This window comes from Centropristis striata, chromosome 4, assembly GCF_030273125.1.
Source record: "Centropristis striata isolate RG_2023a ecotype Rhode Island chromosome 4, C.striata_1.0, whole genome shotgun sequence".
NCBI lineage: Eukaryota > Metazoa > Chordata > Actinopteri > Perciformes > Serranidae > Centropristis > Centropristis striata.
In genome coordinates, this window is record NC_081520.1 from 34032255 (window position 1) to 34060225 (window position 27971).

Here is a 27971-nt window from a genome sequence, read left to right on the forward strand (position 1 = left end):
AAAAAGGAAAAATTAGCTAAAGAAACTGCTCATACAGGCTGTAAACATGTTTTTGTTTTGTATTTTTTTGCAGTGAAGTTGGACATTTTAGCATGGGGGGTCTATGGGGATTTACTCACTGTTGGAGTCAGCTTCGAGTGGTCATTCCCAGAACTGCAGTTTTTGGCACTTCCGCATTGGTATTTAATTTTTCAGCCCTGCAGGTTGCAAAATGCATGCTCTGCAAAAAAATGCTATTGCATTAGTTGTTTTAAAAAACAAAATGGCTTGTAACATAAATTAAAACGGTGGATCAATATTGTTGTCCAGACAATATATCCATCTCTATACAATCATTCCTTTCCTTGGTAGCTTTTTTTTTAACAGTGTTTTTCTATGCTTCAGTAGCAGTACCAAACAAACAGATGATGCAAGAGGATACATCACTTTCAGAAAAGCGCAGTAAAACATTTTGAGCATTTTGTTATGGATATCAAAAGAAAGCAGTTTAAAAAAAAAAAAACACTATTTGATTGCATCTTGCTGTCAACAGGTCCGATTTGAGCTCATGGTCGAAACACAAAAATAGCTATAATCTGTAACAGATTGTAAAGGCTCCTCATGATAAAAATTAGGGTAAGAGGACTGCAACCTTCTGAAATCCATGGACATGTCCTGAAGTCTCATTCCTATTTAGGAATGAGTCAATAACTAGCCAAAGTCCCTCCTCTCCATCATATAGGAGGCTCAGAAAGGGCAGCATAAGCCACATGCTGAATTAAGTGCCTGACAGGGAGAGGAAAGGGAAAGAAAACATACTCCTGGGGGTTTAGGTGGTCTTCCTGAGATTTTTGTACAATGTTCCTGTCCACACTATAGCACAATAACATACAGCTACTACACAGACAGACTGTCCTTCCCACACCACATGACTGTGACTGAATGATTTTAACTGACATATAGTTATATGTTTATTAATCGTTAAGTCTGAGGCCTGTTAGTGTTTCCTGCTTCGTCTCTCCTTGCCCTTCTGTCTGAGATGCAGAACTCTAGGGAAAGACATTCAAGGCTAATGAAAATGAATGAAAGAAGAAAGACAAGAGAAAGATAAAGTCGAAATAGTAGCTCTTTTGAATTTCAATGCCAGCTCCCATGAGGCTCCAACAAGTTTTTGCCTTCTCCCAACATCCCCCCCCCCCGTCAATCGTCTCATTTCCCTCTGCTTTCTTTGTCAGAGACAAAAGCTGAGTTGGAATCCAACATTGATGAGGTGGTTGGCATTTACGCTTACGAGGCCAAATTTTAAACCATTAGTCTGTACCTCTCTTGCAGGTGTGTGTGCATGTGTGTGGGTTTTTGATTTTTTTTTAAATTTCACACCCCATGCTCAACTAGACATCTCTCAATCATTCTTTTTTCCTCCTTTTTTGCCATTGTAAATTTACCCCCAAAAACTCGTTGAGGCAAGCAAACTAATGTTTTCTTTCTCTCTCTCTCTCTCTCTCTCCCCTCTCTCTCTCTCTCTCTCTCTCCTCTCTCTCTCTCTCTCTCTCTCTCTCCTCTCTCTCTCTCTCTCTCTCTCTCTCTCTCTCTCTCTCTCTCTCTCTCTCTCTCTCTCACCTCTCTCTCTCTCTCTCCACTCTCTCTCTCTCTCTCTCTCTCGCTCTAGCTCTCCAGGGAGAGCAGTGTGTGAGAATTAGGTCTCTCAGCAGACATGTTGTGGGTATTTTTGCTCCGACAGTTTGGGGCTACAGCAAGCAGAGAGAGATAGTGTTTGGGATTGTAGATTTGGAGACTATATACCCGTGTGTGTGTGTGTGTGTGTGTGTGTGTGTGTGTGTGTGTGTGTGTGTGTGTGTAAGACAGAGAGAGAAAAAGAGAGAGCGTGCTACGCCACACAGGCTTTTGGCGAGGACACCATCTGGCCACGGGCTCAAAAACTCATCCAGCTTGACTGCTAGAAGATCAACAAAACATGCATGTGTGGAAGGTGCACACACAGACACACACACACACACATACATGCATTCACACACAAGTACATTCAGTGGAAATTGTCTCACGGGGTCAATTATTTAAACAGGGTCGTAAAAGGTTTGTGCAAGATTTTATGTTGTGAAAGACTTGCTTATAAGGTCTTTATACAAAGTAAATTGGGAATCTTTGAAGAAATGTAGCATAATTACTCATGTAGCATAATTACTCTTGCATCCTTTAGCTGCAAAATGTTTTAAAAGCTTCTGCCACAGTAAAATTCACGGTATTTGAGTGCTTACTGTACAATATGTCCTTGATCTTGTAATTTAACATTGAAAGTTATTATACCAATGTAAGGTACACTGTGATATTGGCGAAATCTCTAGTAAAGTATCCCAGTATCAATTACGATACATTTATACTGGACGATTCTGCATCTTATAATATATATGTCGTGCCCAAAGTTAATTGCTAGTGCGGCAAGTAATGTGCCCTTCATAATAGTAATTATTATTATTTGTATTGGGTTTCAAGCACTGAGGGGCAGACCTTTATTTTTCAAGAATTGTAAAATTACATTGTATGTGCATATTTACAAGTTTCAGCACAGCTAACAAATACATATAATATTGTATATATGCATGTTGTTCAATTAAGTCAATTTGGTACCTTGAGTGTTGGCTAGACTTATACTGTGATGCAAAACTGAAATATCACATGAAAACACGAGGTGCTAACAAGAGATGGGGATAATTAATCAATGATCGATTAACGGTGGTTAAGAATTTGCTCGATCACGTGAATTTTTAAATCAATCTGTGTATTTTTTATTTTATCTATGACTGCGTATCATATGAACTGAAACATGGCCGATTGTTCAGTTCTGTGGCCATACATGAATAAGCCAATGAGCTGAGAATTAAGTTGGATAAAGCTACAGTTTGCAAAGTGAAATATTCAATAACAATTAGAAAACAAGCGGAAGTATGGAGCAAAACTAGCTTACTGTATCAGACCTTGTTAGCATGAATGCTAGGTTTAACTTGATCCAAAACACACTTAAATATGCGAGATTACTGTGACAACTAACCTCATGCGTCTTCGGGGGCTAAACATAAAACATTGAACTCCCTCATGTTATCTTTACAGTTAAATCTCACTACTTTCAAAAACAAAAGTGCCGTTATCAAAACAGGCTTTTGCATAGTACTGTATATATATATATCTTTTATTTTCCCATATATGCATGCAGTGATTAATTGATTAATTTATCGTTACCGTTATAGATGCTCAAGTTGGCAGGTTTCTTCCAAACGCCCATCCTAGTGCTAAACACTACAGAACCACAGCTCTGCTTTTGAATGTCCTGATGTAACATATCCTACTAACTCGTCCTAATTGGAACTTTCAGTGTGCATATTTTAAATAGGCCTGTAGGTGTGTGTACATGCAGTGTATCTGGGGACACAGATGATGCCCGTGGCAGAGACAGATGAAATGCAGTGACAGGGGCAGAGCGGACAGAGTGTGCCCCATTAAATCACTGTATTTAATTCTCTAATTATGCAAGCAGCTAACAAGAAACAGCACATTACCATAGGTACTCCTCTCCTGGTGTCGTGTAGTACACTGTACCGGTGTCAGAAACTTCTGTAACAGTGATGTGTGGCTTTTTCCACCTTAGTTTTATAATGAGAAGCTCTATGATGATATCTAAGGACAAAACAGAGACACTAGGAGGCTGTCCTTACAGTGCAATGTTATCATGAGACAATGACACTGACTTTCTACGTCTCAATGTCAAATAGTGTGCGTCTGTGTGTGCGTGAGTGAGAGAGAGAGAGAGAGAGAGAGAAGAGAGAGAGAGAGAGAGAGAGATGAGAGAGAGAGAGAGAGAGAGAGAGAAAGAGAGTAAGAGCACTTGTCTGCGTTTATATATTTGGATGCTCTTTTGTCCTGAACTTCATTCGCACTGTTGGGCCAATCACTCAGACGTGACCACATTAAAGTGCTGCCTCACAGCCAACACACACACTCACACACACAGTTCATAAACTTAGGAAAAATTCACCAAAGCAAAGCCCAGTGTGACATTTAACTTATTTCCGTGGCCCAGTATATTTGCAGTGACTAATCCTGTGAGAATCCAGCTACCTACAATAGAAACGTATAATACTCGGGTTGATATTAAAAGGAGCGCATGGGGTTTAGCTTAATTTCACTAAGATTTTTTTCTGGGGCTTTCGACGGGGTAAAAAGGAAATCTTTAGTGCTGCTAAAAATGAGAGCATTGTTCAAATTGAATACAAACATAAATTGATCTTCTCAAAAGAAACTTTTAAGTTCTGTTTTCCAAGTCAAAGTTTCCCCAGACGCTGCTTTTTAAAGCCCAGGCAGACTGCATTCTCACTCTGGAAACACATTGAAATTTCAAGGCCAGGCCCTGAACTACAAAGCAAACTTTTAAAGTGAAGGCAGCTGCAGATTCCTTATTTTCAAACAATGCCCTTTATAGCCCTTATCTATAGCTTATTGTGGCTGTCAGTCAGCACCCTTTACATATTCCTCCTAATTAAACTAGGGAAATACAATCTACTGCATATATTATATGAAAAAGAACATTCAAATGATCTAGTGTGTCAGTTTTATTTGCAATGCTTTGAGCCAATATGCATCATTACATTTATTTTGTTCCTGTTTTTCTCTTCAAGCATTGATAAACAACAACATTTTGATTTTGTTTTGATATTAGTGGGGTTTTCTGTCCAGCGAGTTGTGCAAACATTCTCTGGGCTTTCCATAAAATCTCTTGATCTCAAGCATCAACAAAGCATGCAGCATCTCTCAAAGTACAGACTGAGCTACAGTCTTATTAATTAAAAAACATGACAGTCATATTGTGTTCCTTGCTCAGGGGTGAGTGGACAGATCCCACGACGAGAGATGAGATACACAGCGAGATGTCGAACTAATAAAGTATTTCTGGTTGATGCTTTTCCTCCAGTGACTGAATATGCTTATTAGAGTGCAAAATCCAGTCAAGCAAGTAAGGTACAAGATATTCTCAAATCACAAAATCACACTAGAAACAAATATTCATCCATGTTATGATATTTTCTCCCCCAAATCTGTCTCTGTATGACTTAATGTGTTTGTGTTGAGTGTTAGACATCTAAGTGGCGTCCTTATGGCCATGTAAAGGAGCGCTGTCACAACAGGCAGCGCACGGACAGGCATGAAAGCAGACGGACAGTCAGCCCAAACAGGCAGGCCATCAGGTGGAGAGACTGGCAGGCAGGTGGAGCGGTTGGCAGGCAACCAGGCGGGGGGATGTAAGTGGACAGCGAGAGAGGCAGACCAGCATTCAGACGTATTGACTCTTGGACTGACAGGAGGAGAGACAGGTAGATGGACAGACCGATAGATGGGGGAATTATTTGACTGTGCCCTCCCACCGTCCCTTGTGGTCCACAAAGGGCTGAGGCAGGTGGCATGAGGTATGTCACGAAAACCCAGAAGACAAGCAGAAAAGGGGTAATGGAAGGTACAAAAAGGTGACAGCTAAAACAAAAAAAGGGGGGAAAGTTTTTAATGGAAGCCAAACTTTTTTCTCCTTTCACTTTTTCATTGGCTAAAAGGCCACAGTTTATAGAAAATGGTTAGAATGTAGGAACAAGTTAAACTCTTAAGTAATATGTAAATATACATATAATTTATATGCTTATACAACTACCCTTCCAAAAACGTTGGACGCTATAGACAATGTGATAAAAACAGAATGCAATGATCTGCAATAACTACATACAAATGCATACTAGGGCTGGGCGATATGTCGATATAAAAGATATATCTATATATTTTTAAAGCGATATGGAATTAGACCACATCACATTTATCAATATAGTTCAATTTTTTTTCTTTCTTTATATATAAATGCTGCCCTTAGTGTTTGTCATATTTAGTTATTTTGTAATGTTTGTTATTCTTTTCTCATATAAATACATTTATTTCAGAAAAAAGATTGGCCTCTTTTTTTCATAGGCTATTTATTTAGGCTTTTATTTAAGATATATTTTTATTTAAATGTGCACATTATGGAGCTATGATTTTTTTTTTTTTTTTTAAAGGTATATCCTGTTGTTATACAGTATTTATTTTTCCCTAAAAAGTTCAATAGAACTACTTGTGACATGCTATATTTGGCTTTGATTTTGACTGAACATTTGCTTTCACTTTGGGATAAAAATATCGGGATATATATTTTATATCGATATTCAGTCTAAATATATAGGGATATGACTTTTGATCCATATCGCCCAGCCCTACTGCATACAGTACAACCACAAGGTATTTAATGTCAAACTTATTTTCTGCTGTACAAAAATGAAGCTTTAATATCCCAGATATAGGTGCAGAATTATTGTGCATTCGGAGCCTCAGTCTCAGCACTAATGATCTGCATTATCTAGGTCCCATCCATATACCAAACTGACCAATCACGAGTCAATGACAGCTATCAATCAAGACACCAACATTTGACAGCATCAAATAACTAATTAAAGCAAAGTGTATCAGATGGATACTTGAACATACATCAGCATGATAAGAACTGACAAAAATGACAGAAACTATATAAAACTTTATTAAAAGTAAATTAAAAGTTTTTTTGTTGGCATAATTTACCTTATACTGCAGTCTGCCACCAGGGGGCGATCATGATGTTTTTGGCTTCACTTTTGGGGAGCTGTCATGTTGTCCATCTTAATATATGTCTATGAGTTATAGCAGTAGATGTGCTTTTATAATTACAGTGATATCCCTCTCTCTTAGCCAGAGGTATACGTGTTGTAATGTAGCTACCAGCTAATATCTAATGAAGTGAGACACATCCAAGTCTTTACACTCAGCTTGATCCAGAACTGTTTGTCCCAGTCTCTAGCATAGTGTTTTTGAATGATCATCACACTGGCAGCTGTTCCACACACTGTAAGCTTGAGTGAATGAATGACATCCCTCTGCTGGATCTCCTGTCTTTTTTTATTTCAGGGTGTGGCTGTGGCTCAGCAGCGCTGACAGTCACTTCCTTCCCCACTGGTTGCAGATCTGCTTGCCGTCTGTGATGACAGAGTTGTCACAGATGTCCCTTCATCATGTAGTGATGACCTTAAAAGGTCATCTGTGACGGAGTTGACTTTAATGGCCATTACCATGTCCAGACGTATCAGTCAAACATTTTGACTGTGGACTTTCACTCGTCTTTTTGTCATCAACATTACAGATGATGTCCAAAACATGCCAGTTATTAAAAAAATCATTCAAATAAGCTCTTAAACACCTCCTCTCTAGGGGGTTTTATGGTACAGTAACCAACACTTCTGGGAGAGAATGGCCATTAAAAGCCCCGTGTTACCAGAGGTATAGTGTCAGGAAAACATATAGGCATTATATTTCAACCAGTGCAGTTGTTTTTTCTCATAATTACTGTTTTCATTCATTTAAATTACATATTGCGTTAGGGCTTCAAAGCCCTTTAAATCCACTAGACTATGTAAATAAAAAGTATGATATTTTTTATCACTGACTCCCAAGATTTTGATTTCAGAGGGAGGGCTTTTATTGTGACATGACACTTGTCAAACCCAAACAGATCAATGTCCAATTTTTCCTGTGCCACTCAAAGTGGAAATTTTAACTGGTTGCTCCCATTAGCCCTGATCTGTAATTGTGACGTTACTACTGCTTCATAGTGACAAACCCCGGCTAGTCCATGTCCTGTGCATGAGCTGAATGAAGGGCTTGTAGTGGCCTTATGTCAGTTTGTCTGACAGGCTGAAGGAGTGAATGATAGCTTTTCATAAAGAAGAATGGCAGCTTTACAGACCACCAGCTGCTCCCAAACACTCTTCTCTAACCTCCAATCCACTGCTTGTGTGTGTGTGTGTGTGCTCTACAGTTGCTTGTGTGTATTAATGTGTCTGGCTTAGGTTGTTTCTATTTGTTTCTATACTGCAAAAGCAAATGATTTGTATCACCTTTATAATGTTAATGTCCAAAAGTATTTGCTTCTAAATGTATTTTTTTTTTACTTACTTTGTGCCACACAGTGTGTATAGTAATTTCAATGTAGGGCATGATCTGGTAAACGCAGTACTAAGTAAACTAAGTTAAGCAGAGCTGAGCTAAAATACCCAGCAACTGGGAAATCAATTCAAAATATGAATATAACAGGTCTCCATTCAGGGTGACAGCAAGGGTGTAAATTCATTAATTACCAGGTGCAACACTCTGGCTGGTGTTCTTTTCATCTTGTCAGTCTGGATGTGTGTGTGTGTGTGTGTGTGTGTGTGTGTGTGTGTGTGTGTGTGTGTGTGTGTGTGTGTGTCATCTTGGCAAAATGAGGTCCTGGTAACACCTACTGTAGCAAGGACTACCACAGAAGCAGTTTTGAGCACTTTACCAGGTAGTTAAATGCCTGTCTTTGCGTCTGTCAACATTGTCAAAGAAAGAGTGTTATGATGCATGCAAGAAGAACTAATGGAACTTTACAGGCATGTGGGTGAGATCCATGACAGCTGAGTTTGAAAATGGGTGGGATCCATTAAAGAGAGCCAGAAGTAGGAGGGTACAAAGTAGGGAAGAAGCCATTGCCCCCGCATCATGTCTCTCCAGCCTGATCCCACTGCAAGTTTATTTCTAGTTTCCTCTATGCCCAGATATAAGAATGTCCTTAGTTTCCCTCAATCATTTAATCCTGTTTTAATCCACTGTGACGTTGAAAGTGGTAAATCTCAGCAGGGGGCAAGTTTTACTGGTTAGCATCATTTTAGAAATAATCCTAAAAGTCAGTGGATTCTGTGTGCAGGGTTGTAAGAGACCACCGAGGGCCTTGAGCAGCATCCGTAGTTACTTCTACACTAAGTCCATAGAAGTGTCCACAGAGAGAACAAATTCAACCTGTAATATTTTACTTAAAACTATCTGAAAATACTTGTATAATAAAGTCTGCCTTAATGTCACCAGTTTAGCTCCTGACAAACAGTTGAAGAACCTCCCAAGAAATATGAAACAACCTTTGGACTATTAGAGAGCAGATTGTTGAAAACAAATCAGCTATCCTTTCCACTTTATTGTGCCGGGGTGCATATATAAACAGCAACTATTTATTGGCACCCTAATGTATCAGAGCCTGCAATGTTTCCTTTCAGTATAGCTGTGTTCTAACCATAGAGTTACTGGGAGATTGCAACTTCCCACTGCAATCAGCCCCCTCCTTGCAGAGCTGCGAGAACTGGGAGAATCGTGATGGAGTCTCAGTCGTGCTTGTGAGCTCTGGCTCGGCTTGCTGCTCACAACACGGGCTTGTGTTGCCCGCTGGAGGCGAGGCGGGGGAAGGCACGCAAAACGGAAGGGGAAAGATGAGACGTATTTCCCTCTCTCTCTCTCTCCCCGCGTGCTTGAGATAGCCGTGGCCACCCTCTTCGTCCCCACAGCGGAGCGGAGCCGGCAGGGTGAGCGCTGCCAACTTCGCTCTCACGCAGCTGCAGGAGAAAACTACTCCCCAGTAAGAATCGAGTATCATTGTGATCATTATTAGATACGTCTCAATAATAATAAATTAAGAGCGCGTGGAGAGAGGGTCGCCCTGTGTCCTGACTGTCATCCACAGGTCTGGCAGTCTCACCCACCCCGCTCGGCGCGCTCCCTCGCTCTTATTTATTTTTTTCCTCGGTGCGCGCCCCCGCTGCGAAAGCCGGAGTGCTCCTCACTCTCTCCCCTCTTTACTTCTCTTCCTCTCCTCCTCTCGACAGCATCCAGAACTATAGCGCAACCGTCCCCATCACTCTTTTCCTCCCCTCCTCTCTCTCTCTCTCTCTCTCTCTCGCTCTCTCTCTCACCGCCAGATCTCTCTCCACTGCGTCTCTCACCCCTTTGCTCCCCCCCAACCCACCCTCCACCTCCCCGGCTCAGTCCCTCATTCCTCTGACGCACGACAGGGAAACGGCCCGAGGAAAGAGAGAAAGACAAAAAAAGAAAAAAGGGGAAGAAAAAAAAAAAGAAGCAGCAGCTGACCAAAAACCGTCGATATGATCCACAGACTCTTGCTACTGCTGCACCGGACAGAGGCACGGTCCTGAAACCGAGAGGAGAAACACTCTCACCCGGCTGTTGTTGAGCGCTCGCCCGAGGGGGGGCGGCGACGGCGGCGGAGGAGAAGAAGGAGGAGGTGGAGGAGGAGGAGGAGGAGGAGGAGGAGAGGGGAGGAAGAGGAAGCGGACGGGCACAAGTCGAGGGCTTGCATTTTAAGCAAACTGCTTAGAAAAAAAGGGGAGACAAGAAAGAAGGGGAGAGAGTCAGAGTCACCGGAGAGCGAGAGTGGGAGAGATTGCATTCCTATCACGTCTTCATTTCTCCTCTCTTTTGCCTCAGCCACTGAGAGAGGGTGAGAGAAGGAGGGAGAGAGAGGGAAGGAAAGAGAGAACGAGCAAGAGAGAGAGAGAGAGAGAGAGAGAGAGATCTAACAAGATTCACACTAGTGGGCTTTTTTTCCTGATGCTGTCCAATTGCAGAACGAAACTAAGGTGAGTGCTTCAGCTATGTTTGCCTGTGCTTGAGTGTGTCATGAGGGAAATCTTATGCAGATACGTGTGTGTGTGTGTGTGTGTGTGTGTGTGTGTGTGTGTGTGTGTGTGTTCATGTGCGTATTGGTGTCTGCATAGCCATGGACTTCAAAAAGGGACACCAAGCGCTCTCCATACATCTAGGACACCGGATCGTAGGGATCCAGTCGACTGATCAATAGCCGTTTGTTCTTTATTCACCGTTTTTTCCTGCCAGTGTTACGACGAAAAGGCTACTGCATTATGCTTGGCATGTATTTCAACAAGCGCTCTGCTCCCTCCGCTGTATTGACAGCAAGGTTATTTTGGGGGAATTTTCAGTAAATGAGAGCAGGATTGGTGATGCACCGGAGCTCGTTAGACATCGTCGTTTCTCAATAACTTAGTTGAACTGAAAACCTTCAAATAGGTCGTATTGGAATTGCAACACTTTTAGTTCATGTAAGTGCAGGGCTGTGGAGAATGTCCCCAGCTTTTTTTTTTTTTTTTTTTTTTTTTTTTGAATCCGTGGCTCATTCACATGCGCATCTCTTCCTCTCTCCCCCCTCAATGCCCTGTTCTCTCTTTCCATCTATCCCTCTCTGTTTCCTCCTGTTTCCTCTAACGGCTCGGTCACCCACCCCCCCTCTCCGTTTCTTGTTCTCTCCTTCACAGCCCGGCATCGGACGGTGAGCGGGACGCACCGGGCAACAGCAGAACACATCACAGGAGGATATGTGAAGTTGGAATCCCACTAAACTAAGTAGGTATACCACCCGATTTAAGACACCCCCAAGGGAATATAATCTGGCACGCATTATTTTTAATTGCTCTAAATGTCTTTGATACTTTTTTTAACATCGCATCTGCGCTTTTTGATCTCAATCCTGGAAGCAGAATCAATAAATCCTGGAGGATTACGCACGGAGAGAGGCAATGAAAACAGTCCTTTTTTACAGCGAGGAGATCGTGCTCAAGGATATTTTATATATTTTTTATATTTCTTTCTCCTTGACGCGTTTTACTGTCACGCCTTTTTTGGGGGATTACAATTCATTTCCTTTTTTCCCTCCTTTTCCTCTTTTTTTTTTGCTGCTCGTTGGGATTTTTTGGTTTCAGCACCATGGACAGCCGCTCTGCTCCGGCACACGGTCCCAGCGCATCTCCTTCTGGATTTTCAGCACCCTTGTTTGAACGGACAGCGCTGTGCGTGCGTGTGTGTGCGAATGAAAAGTCACAGTTTACAGATGAGATATTCAGGGGCTGTGTGCATGTGTGTTTGTGTGTGACTTTTCCCCTCTTAACACAGTGGAGATACTGAACGGAATCTTCGACCAGCCCACCTTTTTTTCTTTTTTTTTAAACTGAAAGCGAAATTTTACAGAAAATTATTTTTTATTTTATTTATTTTTTATTTGTCTTCTCTTTATATGTGTTATTATGTATTTCTAGGCCGCCTGGATTTACTAAAACACACAATCATGAGCTTCTAGGAGCAGCAGCTTCGCCCACTGCGCTTTTCACTTGCTCCTCTAATCCTCCAATGGCATCACCAATTGAGAAAGCCAGAAGAAGTTGTATTGATTGTCTTTTTTTGAAACGAGAGCTTCAGTTAGGATGAATAAATCGCCAGTTGTCCCTTATCTGTGGGTTTATACGTGGGGCATTTAATCCCAGAAAACGCCGTGGGCGAAAAGCTTCGGCTCTGCCGTTTTCTGCACCTCGGAATCACTGTACCTATGGGACTATTTACCATCACATGCTTTTTACACCTTTGCACTGGTAAATTCAGACCTTGCATTTACTGCAGCCTCAGTGGCACTGTTTACATTTTTAAAACCTGATTTCTATAAGCTACAGACATATATATATAAATACACTGAGGCTCATTTTAACGAGATGGATGTGCAGCAAGTGTCTCGCCAGTCCCCATCTCGTCCCACTAATGGTCACGGAGCTGACACCTATTCCGTTCCCCGTCCTCTTCCTGCGTTAGACCTTCGATGCACCGAATCTAATTTCCACCGCGCTTCTTTGGACTCTCATTTGCCGAAAGAGGGATTGAGGTCCCTGTTATGTAATAAATACAGCAGGGGGACGGTGTCTCCTCGCCACTAACCTCACCCACCTGCTGTTGCCTTCGTTTATTCACGGCGATAAGCATCTCTGAGGTGATTTATTGCGACCTTACCAGCATGTCTGCTGTATAATAAATGGCAACCCCCCCTGTATACTGACGTTAACTGTGCGGATGTTGGGGTTTGTTTACGTGGCTGAGTATCATATTACCAATCCAAGAGTGCTGGGTTCATATTTTGTTTGAAATACCCAGCAATATTGCAAAATTGAAAGTCCCCAATGTCATTCTATTATTCATTGGTATTCATTTGAAAGCTGTCTTCCATTCTGCTGAAACTAATGCAGCTTCCCTCTCTGTTTCTCCTACCTGCCTGCCTATCTCACCTCAAACTTCACTTGTGTGTATTTCTGTGTATATTCCTCACCCCCGTACCCTCCCTCCCACCCATTCCCTCTCCCTCTGTTCTTTGTTGCAGTGCTGTGAAGTGGCTCTGTCCCTGGAGCCAAGACTTCATCCCCTTGGTGTCAGCGAGGATGCTGTGGGTTACCTTGCTGAGCACCATAGCCTTAGGATGGACCACCCCGATCCCACTACTAGAGGACTCAGAGGAGATCGACGAGCCCTGCTTCGAGCCCTGCTACTGCGAGGTCAAGGAGGGCATCTTTCACGTCCACTGTGACAGTAAAGGATTTACAAATGTCAGCCAGATCTCCCAGATATGGAGCAGGCCCTTCAAGCTCAACCTGCAGAGAAACTCCATGCGGAAGCTTTACTTTAACAGCTTCCTCCATCTCAACAATGCCATATCCATTAATCTGGGTAATAATGCCTTGCAAGATATCCACGCGGGAGCATTCAATGGCTTGGGAATACTCAAGCGGCTGTTCCTACATGAAAACAAACTAGAAGTTTTCCGGAATGACACTTTTCTGGGGCTGGAGAGTTTAGAGTATCTCCAGGCGGACTACAATGTTATCAAACGGATTGAAAGTGGTGCGTTCAGGCACCTTCATAAATTGAGAGTGCTCATACTAAATGACAATCTGATCCCTGTGCTCCCAAATTATCTTTTCCGGTCTGTGTCACTCACACATCTGGACCTGAGAGGAAACAGACTAAAGACATTGCCATATAAGGGCACGCTGGAGTACGTTGGGAGGAGCTTAATGGAAATCCAGCTGGAGGAGAACCCCTGGAACTGTGTGTGTGAGATTGTCCAGTTAAAAACGTGGCTGGAGAGAATCCCTTATACAGCTTTGGTGGGCGAGATCACATGTGAGTACCCATTCCACTTACATGGGAAAGACTTGCGGGAAATCAAGCGCAGCGAGCTCTGTCCGCTGCTCTCCGATGCAGAGATTGAGGCCAAGCTGGGAATTCCCCGGGTCCCATTCAGCAACGAGAACACATGGCCTACTAAACCTTCCTCCATGCTCTCCTCCTTTCACAACACAGCCTCTTCTGTGGAATACAAGGAAAGAGTTGTCAAGCCTACCAAACGACCTCGGCCCACAAAGAACCCCCCAACCCCTCGTAGCATCTACCCGGGCATCAACCAGCCCCCTGTTGCTGGCTACCAAACAAGGCCTCCTATCCCAATCATTTGTCCGACTGGATGTACTTGCAACCTTCACATCAATGACCTTGGGCTGACGGTGAACTGTAAAGAGAAAGGCTTTCACAACATCTCTGAGCTCCTGCCTCGGCCCCTCAATGCAAAGAAATTATATCTTAGTGGGAACTTAATACAGAAAATCTACCGCTCTGATTTCTGGAACTTCTCAAGTTTGGATTTACTGCATTTAGGGAATAACCGGATATCCTACGTCCAAGAGGGCGCGTTTATCAACCTGCCAAACTTGAAAAGTTTATATCTGAATGGGAATGACATTGAAAGACTCACCCCTGGGATGTTTCGGGGGCTTCAGATGTTGAGTTATCTTTACTTTGAGTATAATGTCATACGTGAGATACAACCTAACTCCTTCTCCCTGATGCCAAACCTCCAGTTGGTTTTCCTCAATGACAACCTGCTACGCTCCCTCCCAAATGATGCTTTTGCTGGCACCAACCTTGCACGTCTTAACCTCCGCAACAACTACTTTCTTTCCCTGCCTGTGCGTGGCGTTCTCGAGCATCTGACCTCTATTGTCCAGATCGATCTCCATCAGAACCCCTGGGACTGCTCCTGTGACATCATCCCCCTCAAACAGTGGCTGGAGAAGCTCTCCTCTGTCATCGTGGTTGGAGATGTCATCTGTAAGACGCCTGAGTTTGCTTTTGGGAAAGACCTGCGTTCACTGGAGGTGGAGGTCATCTGTCCTGAGCTCAAGTATTCTTCGGGCCCCTCCCCGGCCCTGCCTGGGGATGACCTCACCACGGGGAGCTCTGACATGGGGGAGGCGAGCAGGAGAGGGGCGGTCCCACTGTCGGTCCTCATCCTCAGCCTCCTCATCCTCTTCATCTCTGCCGTGTTTGTGGCTGCCGGGCTTTTCGCCTTTGTTCTCCGTCGCAGGAAGAAGCTTCCCTTCCGGAAACGTTCCGAAGTCGATCTGACGGGGATCCAGATGCAATGCAGGATTTTTGAGGATCCGCCGAGGCAGAGCTGTGCCGGTAACACTGGCACGCCAGAGAAACCGACACCCAGTATGCATACACACACTCACACTGGTCACACACATGCCCACGGTCATGTTTATGATTACATCCCCCACCCTGTGACTCAGATGTGTAACAACCCCATCTATAAGCCTAGAGAGGGGGAGATAGCAGAGGAAGACAGAACGCAGTTTTCAGAGAAGAAAGACAATGGCAGCGGTAGCAACAGTAACTACAGAACCTTGTTAGAGAAAGAGAGAGAGTGGACCCTGGCCGTCTCCAACTCTCAACTCAACACTATCGTCACAGTAAACCATTCCACAGCTGACATGGCAGGATTCCATGAGAACGGTGGGCTCTGCCCTACAGTAATTGACAGTCAGAGGCCCACGCCGACAGTGGGCTTTGTAGACTGTTTGTATGGGACAGTACCCAAGTTAAAGGACATGCATGTGGCGCATGCGCACCCACCAGGCATGCAGTACCCGGATTTGCAGCAGGATGCACGGCTGAAGGAGACATTGCTTTTCACGGCGGGGAAAGGCTGCTACCCCGACCCGTCTCAAAGCGATTACCTCGAGTTAAGGGCCAAACTTCAAACCAAGCCGGATTACCTCGAAGTCTTGGAAAAATCTTACCGGTTTTAACATCTATAGCCCATGGAGAGAGAAAAACAAAAACAAAAATCGACACATTCACTTTGCCACCCTCAAAACAAAAACCCACCCAAAACCAATATCAAAAAAAACAAACTTGAAAAAGCAGCATGATATAAAATAAAAATATTATATTACAGTAACAACAAAGTTTCCCCCCCAAATCACTTTGGAGGAGAGGCCATTCTCAGATATTTCAATGAAGTGCCTTTTTTTCAGAGTAGCCAGCAATGTCAACAGCCGTTATTTTTATAATATATAAATATCTCTATATGCCCAAGAGAGAGCAAAAGAGGAATGAGAGGGGCACCGGGGAATAAAACATACAAAACATCCTAAATACATCCGTCACTAAAACCCCTTTTTATGGAGTTACCATGATACGCAAGACGCACGGGAGCTGGACGTCTCCCTGACTTGGGGGTTCCCTTTCTGTCTTTTACCCCTGACTAGGATGTACAAACACCCGGAGGCCGTGCACATAAAGTTTGTAGGAAATGATGGAAAGAGAGAAAAAATACATATATTAAAATGAACTGCAGTTTGCTGCATGCACTCGCTTCAGTGCAGGAAGCGAGGGGATTTACTCAGAACTATCACATCACATTATGAACAGAGATACTGCAACACATTTACAGTTCAGTGTTCTATTTAATTTTTATATCTTATTAATATGGTTATTACTATTAATGAGGACTTCTGTCTATATCAGGGTGCTTCTCGTAAAAAAGGACGCGCCGACGCACGGATGGTAAAACATTTGTGAATATTATTATAAGACAACGCTCAAGGTTTTCTGGATATTTCCTCGCACTTTCTTGACCCACCCCCCCTCCCTGCCCCATCATTGCTTCTGGATCCCCCCCCCACCCCCCACCCCCCCATCATCACCCACTAACGGCTTTGTAGGAGGCACTTTTAATGTTTTCTCTCTCACAAAGATTTGAAGAAAAATGTGCATATATTTATTCTGTAATTTCAGTGAAGAATTTAATTGTAAAGGTAATGTTAAATCAATGTATAGTGATTATGCGTCTGGTATAGCCTTCTTAATAAAAACAAACTCTTCAATCAAATGATGAAAGGGTTGATGCCACGGGAACCTGTGTGTGGAGCACTATTGACAGGCTGTGCATTTTGGTGTCTTGTTAAAATGGCATGTTGAAGCTGTGGCCAACCATCATGAGGTAATGCTGCTGGAGACTGAAGGATAGCTACTTAACCAATAGAGTGCTGGACAGGAATGTAGTGGAGGGCAATAACATTTTCACTCAGTTCAGCTGCTTATTATTTTTGGCATTAGAGCCAAATTAAATTAAGTTATCAGGGAAAGGGGCAATTAAGAGGGCAAACAATGTTTTTGGGGGTTTTTTTCCTGGAAAATGTAATCACTTTTTTCTGTGTATTGGTAGTTTGTTCCTATGATCTTCACTGCTGGATATCATAGTGCACCATTTTTACTTGCCACTACATTACTGGTCCTAGTTGGATGTCATATAAAGGGTTAAAGATACAGGAAACAATAACAAGCCAAGTGAATGCTGCTGGTTTTGAAGTGGATGGATATAATATGATGGATATACCAAATCAGTGAGGTACGCTGCAATTTTAGTTATCTAAACGGGTATTGCTGATGTAAGCTAACAAACAGTAATTTTTAAAAAAGAGCAACTGAAAACATGATTGCAAGTCGTTCTTTGAATTTGCGCATCTAATTTCTGACTCCCTCCACAGTAGCAGTGTGGACTGAGTCCACTGGAGGGCGATAAAAAGGCGTTCAGATTAATTGGGCATTTAGCAGATTGGATGCTGTTATAATGTAATGCACAAAATGTTTATCTTAAGAGATCATCATGTCTCATATTCAGTATAAATATATCTATATGTTAACCTACAAGTGGCATAAGATCATTTTAGTCATTCCAGCACAGTTTCATTTGTTTCATGCTTTTTTCTTATATTTTTTGTGCTTTATTTCAACTAATTATCTTGAAAAAGGCAGAATAAAACAGGTCACTCTAGCTGTACCAACAAAATGAAACATTATTTTTGAAAAAGAAAACTGACCATTGCTTATATATATTGTTGGTTTTTTTTACCCAATCGATCTTCAATAATCTCTATTTTGCTGTGATTTTTGATGTTTCATATTTCCCTATCATTCATTTTTGGGGACCAAATAGAAAAAAAACTAACAAAAACCAAGGTTGAAGCAGCTGTGGAGTAAATATGGTGTTATACAGTACACATCATCATAGTGCTGTTTCTTTTTTTTTCTCTTTCCTGAGGAGAAATTGTTAATTTGGGGAAAAAATATGATGCAATCTTGATGTCTATAAATTTGTGAATATCTATGGAAAAAGGAGGGTGCATTTCTGTTTTGTTCTTTAAAAAATGGGCATGATATGCAATTTGCTTTGATTTCAATAGGTTTACTAGGAGTGATGATCCTCAGTTGCAATTGGGTGTTATAGTTTTCTCATATGTGTCAACTTACACTAAGTGGAAGATATGTAGCAAACCACATACTTCCCTTTTAAATGGGAAGGCCCTTAGCTAGTTTAGAGCAGTCATCACCAGTATTGATCATCAATGATCCAGTCTATAAGCTTGCATAATATGAGACATATTACCTTGTGTTGTATTCATTGTTTGGTTTCTTTGACTATTATTGTTGCTCAGATGAGTGGAGGTCATCTTCATATAAAGCCTTTGTAAGCATGGTAGCATTGCATCGAGGCTCTTTGTTTTCTACTTGCAGAAAGTTTCACAATGCTGTACTCCCATGTTCTGCTGCCCCACCTCATTTCTCTGCTCCTTTTTCTTTTTTTTAAACTACTACACACTCTATACTATACATTCACACATACACACACACACACACACACACACACATACACGTTAAGCCTTCCTTTCCCTGACCAAGAGGTTAGACTATATGGTCAGCATTTTCAGTCTGCACTCAATTTGATTAAAACATAATGCACTACTCTGTTAACCCCAACCCTCACCATCACCCCCACCCCCACCCCCAAATAAATAAATAAATAAAGTTTTTGGGATCATTGATGATTTTTGCTATAGTCCCCATATCTTGGTAACCATTTATGCCTCGCTCCTGTCGCCCGCCCCCGCCTCAATATCACAAATGAGTGCTGGGCTTGGTCCCGTTCTACCATGCTGAGTGGTTTTATCCCAATAAATCCTCTTGTTATCCTGCACTAATATCTCCAAGTGATTTCATACTTTGGTGGAATATTAGATAATGGGTAACCAATGGGATTGACGGTTGGCTAAATGTTTCTTTGTGTGTGTGTGTGTGTGTGTGTGTGTGTGTGTGTGTGTGTGTGTGTGTGCGTGCGCGTGCGTGCGCGAAATGTAAACATTCTCTGCTTTGTTTGAATCTCTCTCTATTCAGTCAGTGGTATTTGAATTTCGCAGTGGAGTTAACCTTTCCTCCAACATCTCTCTTGAGGTTTGTACGTTGGCAAGACTTCAGCACGGTAAATGCAGTGTGTGCCTTTCTTTCTGTCCTTGGCTTTCTCTATGTCTCTGTCCCCCTTTTTTTCTGTCTCTCTCTCTTTTGTCTACTTGTGTCTTCCTTTGTGCCCTAATGCTGAGTTTATCTTGTGATCTCTTTTGTTTCTCCGTTGATTTGGCCTTCAGCTGTGTGCTACGTGCCTCTTATGCCTCGGTCTTGGGTCAGTTTAATTTCCTAACGCCAGTGTGTTGAAAGAAAAACTCTTTGGTCTGATGAAGGTTTAATTTGTCTCCATTCTGCATCCTTCATGTTGCCTTCTTACTTCTGTGGAAACAAATTTTGATACTTACATTAACTCTGTCATGCATCTCATACACACTAGCTATAAATTCCACTCACTCTATAGAGATGTATATTGTGTGCTGGAATGATTGGTGCTTGACTCATTGTTTACTGATTCTAAACTACAACAGCACACTGACAATAAGTCGCTGTGCTGCAAATGCTTTGCGAGGCTTTTGTCTGAAGTTGGTTTTACTCCCATTGTAGTTACACTGGAAGAATGTTTGACACACTTTCCTTCAGGCATTTATCTAAAAGTCTTATTAGCACACAATGCAGAATATAATCCAGCAACGCATGCTTATTAAAAACACAAGTAATGACACATAATTCTATATCAATTGGCTGATTTAAACCTTAACCATGACATAGCTGTTTCAAATTAGCTCCTTTAAGAGATATGAGATACTATAAGCCTATTAGAGAAGCTTCTGAAGGCTCTCACACCAGCTCAGGATTCACTCAAGCCATTTCCTCTTAGTAAATATAAGTGCATATATTTTGTGTTGAGTGGAGGCTGTAACCTGTGTGTGTGTGTGTGTGTGTGTGTGTGTGTGTGTGTGTGTGTGTGTGGATCAGTACACCATTTATCCCCAAGGATTTGGTTTTATATGTTGTACAGTGTTTTATGTTCCTCCTTGTTTTTGCTTAGGATATTTTCAGATCTGTGGTTGTTTATGTGGCTCATATGTGCGGGCAATAGATAGTGGAGGAGGGGTCAGTTGTCAGTCCATCTGATGTGTTTGTCTGTGTGCAATGTGAGAGAGAGAGGGAAGACCAGATGGACAGGCAGATAGGTAGACATATTTGTCATTGTGGTGGCTACATGCTTGCTACGTGTTTCTTGTTTTTCTCTGCTGGAAGGAAGGGATCAGTTTGAGAGCACTATTGATGGGAGGGAGAGCACAGACAAGCAGCTTAGGGAAGGGTGAGAGAACATGGAGTTGTCAGGAGAGGATTGTGAAGGATGTGCCACTTAGAGAAAAGCAGGGATTCTTTGTGCTCTTTTGTCGCTGAAAGAATCCGTAATTCTCCAATTAACCAAACGGACAGTCCAACGCAGAGAGAACATGTTATGAAGGCAGTGAGACGGGGTGGTAACCACTTATACTTTGCATTATGTGTGTGTGTGTGTGTGTGTGTGTGTGTGTGCTTTCTCTATTTGGCAAACAGAGAATTATCTCCAGTTTGCTGAAAAAGCCAATCTGTCTCTGACCATGGTGCTGAAGTTGCAGTATGCTGCAGGTGCTGCACACAGAAAGGCACGTTCCACTTTTTGTGCACGTTTGTTTGTGTGTGGTGGGAAGTGTGGGGAAGGCTCTCTTGCCCATGTGCGTGTGCGTGTGTGTGTGTGTGTGTGTCCAGGAGCTTATTTCACTTTTGTGAGCTTATGCTGATGGCTCAACTAACTTCAGTTTTTCTTTGCGTTGTCATAAAGTGCTGCATATATATCTTCGTGCAAAGACAAAGGAGAGTGCAGTTTTTCCTCTTGTATATGTGCACTACATTTGCATTGGTGCTGTACTGAATGCTGCACCGATTGGACGACTTTGAGTGTGTCGACTGGGATAATCCTCAGACTGTCATTTGACGGATTTGCCACACACTAGCTGTTGCTAAAATTATGTTTAAAAACAGAAGCAAATGGCACATTATGCAACAACAGAAAAATTAAAGGAAGACAACACAGAAGGAGGAGAGAAACATCCCAATTGGAACAGCTTTTTTAGTCCTGAGATCATGAACAATCATTCAACACATCACTTGACTGTGCTGCAGTGCAGGAGCTTGACTGACCCAGTACGTTGAAAGAGAGAGGTGTAGAGAAAGGGGAGGGGGGGGAAGATATAGAGCGAGAGTGCGAAAGAGAGAAAGGGCGATTCTCAACCCTCTGCTCCTTCTGCTGCCGCCTGCGCTGCAAAGCTCTGCATTCGTATTGTTTGCCTAGTGAATTCTGGGTCCCTGGAGATTGTGGCCCTCTCTCCTGTCTAAAAAAATACTGCAAGTTTGGGAAAGTTGCAGTCATTTGTGCTGCTCAGCAGTGCGCTACAGTCTTAGCTCCTGTATGTAAGAAAGATTAGCAATCTGTGTCGTTATCACTCATTTCAGGGAAGGGGAGGGGAGGAGGAGAGGCATAATTTCATAAAGTAAAATATGGAGCATAGTGTCCCTGGCTGGTGTTCTGAATAGACCATCTCTGCCTTTGTTCCGCAGTGTGGGGCCTACTTTGTGCTTCAGAATGGCCAGTCATGAATTTCACAAGACCTTCTTCTCCTTCTTTCTTTAGTTTGCATTGAGCTTGGCCACTGACTATTGTTTCATGTAATCATTACAAATAAGATGACATTTGCACCGAGTCTGTCTTCCATATGCTCCTCTGACTCCTGGTCTCATGTTACATATTTTTCTCTTCAGTTATGCCCTGTTTTTACACTTGTTTTGTCTTTTCCATCCGTTATTCTGTACATCTACCCATCCATGCATCTCTTATTTAGCACACGGACAAACCAAAGCCGACTGTTGACCTTCTGACCTTGCTGCTAGTGAGTATGTTTTGCTCGGCTGAGTTATATCCCACCGACACCAGTTTAGTTCAGTCATGTATTCTCTGCTTTGCTTTAGCTGACATGGTACAATTGTTTTTTGCAGCTACTCTACAGGAAGGCTGCTGTATGTGTGCGTGCGTGTGTGCGTGCATGTGTGTGTGTGTGTGTGTGTGTGTGTGTGTGTGTGCGTGTGTGCGTGTGTGCGTTAGCCAGCTGCATTGCTTTTTAGAGAGAGCTCCATCACATCTACAAGTGACCCGAGAGATTGGGCCAAACTGCTTGAAATAAGAGTCTGATGACTGAGGAACAGACTAGGCCAACTTTGTGTGTGTGTCGTTTACATCGGAGGTTCTGAATCTCTGTTGTTAAAATGCTGCTATTTGTTGTATTTCTTTCAAAGAAATTGTAAAAGAAAGTATCATTTTGAAGATCAGCATGTTGACTGGTTAGACTGATTGCTTCGCCGTTTCTAGAGACAGGCTTAAACATTAAACTCCTTTTGTGCATGCTGATTTCCTCCTTTTATTTTCTTACTTTAAATTAAAACTGTCGGACAAAATGTTCTCTTTAGGTATTCAAAAGCAGCCCGAATTGTTTGAGGTTGTATTTAGAGAAAATTAAGCTCGGGATAAAAGAGACTGGTGTCTCCTTTGTGCCTGCGTATAGTGGTTTGACATTCAGCTGCTCTAGTCAGATTGTAAATGGTTTAGTTGGCCAAGGCCACCTGCTGGTGCCTGGTGTAGCTGATGTGTTTGCTTGTTTAAAGTGTGTAATGCTTCGTACGTAAAAACAGCCTTCGGGGGTTCAGTGCTATTGCAGATTTAGGGATGGCTCGTATTCAGAGATTTACTCAAAGCAAGATCTCACTGCCGATTTAGAAATAAAAGCATCAAAGCGTGTGTTAAATTTCTGCCAATAACATCAGCCCTGAATAGTGTAGTGCGGACTGCTGTGCCAGCACACTCTACAAATTTGAGTGACATTGGAATTGTGAATGGGGAGGGAAAGAAATAAGAGGGAAGGAGAGGTGATGACTGAAGGAGAGAGGAAGTGGAGTTAGTATGAAGAGAGAGGGCTGGGCCTCTCACATTCTGCTCTTTGTCAGACTCGATCTTTGTGACACACTCATTGGCCGCTCAGACGGTTTGTGTGTTTGCCGATGGAGCCACACTAATGCCTCTAAAATGCAGCACAGACTACAGCAAAGTACATTTGCATGTGAAATAAATTATTCATGTTTTTTAGCAGGGTCAACATGATGCAAAGCTGAATTTATGAGGTCAAGTGTGGTGTAATGTCATATCGTACCTTGAGCTATATAAATATTGCTTTTGCATGGTTATGCATATGAATAAAATATATGGGTATTTGCTTACACACACACAGACACACTTCTCCTCCACAGGAAAAACAGCAGGAATTTTAGTAGAGCTGACTTCTACCTTTTTTTTTGTGGAATTGTATTTGTATCGCTAACAGTGCGTATCACCTTTGTGTGTGTGTGTGAGAGAGAGAGAGAGAGAGAGAGAGAGAGAGAGAGAGAGAGAGAGAGAGAGAGAGAGAGAGAGAGAGAGAGAGAGAGAGAGAGAGAGAGAGAGAGAGAGAGAGAGAGAGAGAGAGAGAGAGAGAGAGAGAGTGTAGCTGGTTCAGGCTGTTCCATCAGCTTGCTGACTCCCATTAGCCCCAGGCGATGGTAGTGGCACGAAAAGAGGGCAAGTGGAGCAGGAGGAAGCAACTCAGGAGAAAGAGAAAGGAAGGAGTGATTTAGGACATATGTCAAAAAAAAGGGGAGGACAGCAGTGCACTTAACAGGACTGCATTAGTAAAACACATTATATGCATTTTGAAATGATGGAATGATCAATCACAATGTAATAACAGAGTTTTTCTTGGAATTTCATTTGACATCCTGCAAGTTACTCAATGCTTTTTTAGTCGGGCATTATTTTTGCCTTAGACTAATTTAAAATTTAACAAAATATTTATGAGATTGCAACAGAAGCTGCAACACAATTAAATGACGTTGCAACATCATTAATGCCTAAGTGGGCATACATATATTATGCACATTTCCAGGTTAATACTTCTATTTTGGGTTTCTACAACATGTTTACATGCTTTAATGTTGAAAAACATATTGTGTTTCACATAGGATTCACTTTCTGTTTTAAAAGCTTTGTTTAATGCCCTTAAGCCCAGTCTGCTCAGTTTGGTTGGTGTTTCTGGGTCTTTCACATCTGCGATCTCAGAGTCTCTGCACTGTCATTGCAGCCGGGGAATGACTATAACAGTACAAGCAGCACTATCTCCAAGTTTTTAGTAAAGTTGTGACATCACAAGTCCTGACAGCTTGTTTAAATACACAGTTTCTGAACATGAGCTGTGGCCATTTTTCCATGGATTGAGCATTTTGATACTTTCACAGTATTTATATAGCACCTAGACCTGTTGTACAATAAAAAAAAAAGACATGTAAATCTCACTTTTTTGTCTATGTCATTACAGATACATTCAGGATGAGTTATAGATCCAAAATCAGCATTTTGGTCGCTGCTTAGGTGTTCAAAATGTAACATTTGTGAGTTTATTCTTCATGACAGGCATAAACAGGCCTCTAATCAAAATGGTAGACAGAGTAACTCTAGTTTTTCATGGTGTTTTAAATGATTGCTGATAGCTTGTTTTAATTTGTGGTCATTGGACCTTCAAGAAATAATTTATGTGTGTGTGTGTGTGTGTGTGTGTGTGTGAAGTCAGTCGCTGCCTTTCGGCTCACCAGCACAGACCTCTGGCATGTCCTCGTCCACTGACCTGATGTTAGCCAAACATTTCTGCTTGGTTAGGGTGCATAATGATGCATAATATGTCTCTATAACTGTATGTGTGTATGGCCGTGACTGTTTCTGTGTGTGTGTGTGTGTGTGTGTGTGTGTGTGTGTGTGTGTGTGTGTGTGTGTGTGTGTGCGTATGTATGTTAAGCGTGTGTAATGATGTGGATCTGTTGTTGTGCTAGTGAGAGTGCTCTGTAACTACTACAGTAGAGGGGGAGAGAGATTTATGGACATTTTTGCCTAATGAGCAGGGATCACTTGCATTGTTAGCATTGGATCAACAATACAGGACTTCACTTAATTAAGGACTGGCTGCTTTTACAGGATCAGCACTCACCCGCCCACACAGACATACACACACAAACACGTGCCTATGCATTTTTATAGGTAATGAGTATCTTGATAGTCACAAATCCACAGCGACATGAGGATTTTTATGGGCAAACACTTACAAGAAGAGGGATTCATTTAACATGTATTTTTTAATGGGAAGATCGTAGAGGGGGTTTAAATGGTCACATAGACCGCATGTCAACCAAGTGCTGTTAGACAATGAAGTGTGTAAACTATGAAGTGTGTCACAAACTTGTCGCAATGGTCCTGGTGGTGGTATTTGTATCTATTCTTTGAAATACTTTGATCAATGTCACCACTGCTTTTTCCTCTCCTTAACATCTATAATCGAGCCCCTGGCTACAATTTGCAATATGTGTCAAAGCTAATACACGATCATGACTTTGACCTGGTAATATGTACCATCCATACAGTGCAAAACACAGGCCTTTACATCAAGGACAGAAAGGAAAACATTGTAGATGTGCTAATTTTGCTGAGAAAAAGGTTATAATCATGTTTGGATTTATAGAGCTCTGCCTGTAAGTGTGAACGTAGGAGGAGCATGTGTTTCTTCCTGCCATGGGTAAGCAATTGTAAAAAACAAAAAAAAAAAAAAACTGTCTCACTAACGGGGGAAAATTGATGTTAAGCGCTTGTTTTTTGTCATTTAAAAATGTCTCACTGATGTCTGTTGGTCGACTCGCTGCGGCTGTGTGTGTGCATGTGTTTGTTTCTCCGAACAATGTCTAGAGAGTATGTGGGCTGTGGAGAGAATCCATAATGCAGCCCTATAATTCAGGAAGAATGCTGATTCACGGTCACGGGCAGGACAAAAGCAGTAGGTTTACTTGAGCACGCTGCATGGGTGTAGGCTGCTTTTTGCGAATCGGCTTGTGTCCTATGCGTCTGCTTTGCTTTTTCTCCATGTTCTGTCAGTGTATATTCCTGTTTTTTTTTTTCCTGCAGGTGTAAGTGTGTGCATGCATGCGAGCAAGTGTGTGTGTGCACGTATAGCCGCTGTCAGGCAGTGAGGGCAGCATCAAGCAGATCTCAGCTGTGTCTGAGTGAAGCTGAGAACCCTTAAGGAAACACAACTAGACAGAGAAGAACAGAGACCCCTGCAGTGTGTGTGTGAGAGAGAGAGAGAGAGAGAGAGAGAGAGAGAGAGAGAGAGAGAGAGAGAGAGAGAGAGAGAGAGAGAGAGAGAGAGAGAGAGAGAGAGAGAGAGAGAGACAGAGAGAGAGAGAGAGCTATATAGTGAGATAGAAAACCAGAGAGGGAAAAAAAAAGCCCCCCACCCACTTCCCCGTAAGCTGCTGTCACTCTTCCCTCCACTATCTCCTCTTCCACCCTGGTCTTTTCTTTCTCTTCGTCTCTCTATCCTGCCCGGAGAGGAGAGGGCAGAGTGTGATAAGAAACCAGAGGGGGAAACTTGATGAGATGGAGAGGTGAGGAGAAGAGAGGATGGGAGATAAACAGTGTAGACACTGCAGACAAGTGAAATTATGGACACCTAAAGAGGAGACAAAAAAAAGGGAAGTGGAGAGCAGGGAGAGGGAGAGGGGAGAGGGAGAGGAGGCAGTGAGGTAAAGGGTAGGAACTATTTTTAAATGTCTGATGTATGAGCATGCTTAACTGCTTCGACTGAGTAATTTTCTGGGCTCCATGAATAATGCGGTTTTTTCGAGAATGAGTGAGCGGTGAAGAGGAGAGCGGAGCAGGTGATGGACAGGCGGGTGAGGAGGATGAACTGTAACATGTAAAGCTGTAATATTGTAGCTTCCATCAACGCAGACTCAGCCAGTCATTTGGACTGGCGCTGAAGGCAAAAGCCGGGCCGATTTATCATCATTTTCACTGGTCATTACACCAAATTATTTTGTATTACAAAAAAAAAAGACGTTGCAGAGGAACTGCACTGAGAGATTGCTGCTTCGTTTAATTGGAGTATTTAGCTCTTTTTTTTTTTTTGCGAGCATCAGTTCTCTGAGTGGGGAAAAGAAATGGAGGCAGGGAGTTAGGGAAGGGGAGGAAAAGGATGGATGGAGCTTTTCCTTAGCCAGTCCATTGTTTTGTTGCATCTTGGACGCAGCATCAGAGGTGGTGTCCCTCTTTCGAACCAGAGTCTCTCATTCACCCTCTTCTTCTCTCCTTCACCTCACATCCTTATCCCTCCCTCCATCTCTTGGAGGAGCAGCAGCAGCAGCGGTTGATGGATCGTTCAGGTCGGCAGGGCTGACAGGCAGGTTGATGTAAGAGACAGAGAGACTGAAAGACGCGGCTTGCATGTGTGTGTACGTGTGTGTGAAAAAAAGAAAGAAAGAGAGAGAGAGAGTAAGGTGGTTACCTTCATCTCCTCATGTCGCCCCCATCCATTGAACTTCTACAATCATCTGCTAATACTTTGACCCTGTCTAGTTTTCCCATCATTCTCCCTCTTTTTGTATCATGTCATGGTTTTAACAGGGGTGTTTGGGAGCAGAAGGAGCCTAGAGGCTAGAGCAGCAGGCCTGTGACCGGGAGATTGCTGATATAAATCTCTGGCCGA

General features: G+C 42.5%; 1 protein-coding gene across 2 annotated transcripts; it reads left to right on the forward strand.

Moving 5' to 3' along the window:
* Positions 1-9208: 9208 nt before the first annotated feature.
* Positions 9209-18954, forward strand: slitrk3a (SLIT and NTRK-like family, member 3a). 2 transcript variants are annotated; one of them, XM_059331916.1, is made up of 3 exons: positions 9209-10535; positions 11229-11316; positions 13109-18954. In XM_059331916.1, the coding sequence occupies exon 3, from the start codon at positions 13167-13169 to the stop codon at positions 15876-15878; it is 2712 nt and encodes a 903-aa protein (XP_059187899.1). In that variant the 5' UTR covers positions 9209-10535; positions 11229-11316; positions 13109-13166; the 3' UTR covers positions 15879-18954. The 2 variants fall into 2 exon arrangements, with proteins under 2 accessions (XP_059187899.1, XP_059187900.1); XM_059331917.1 differs by lacking the exon at positions 9209-10535 and adding an exon at positions 10601-11015.
* Positions 18955-27971: the final 9017 nt, after the last annotated feature.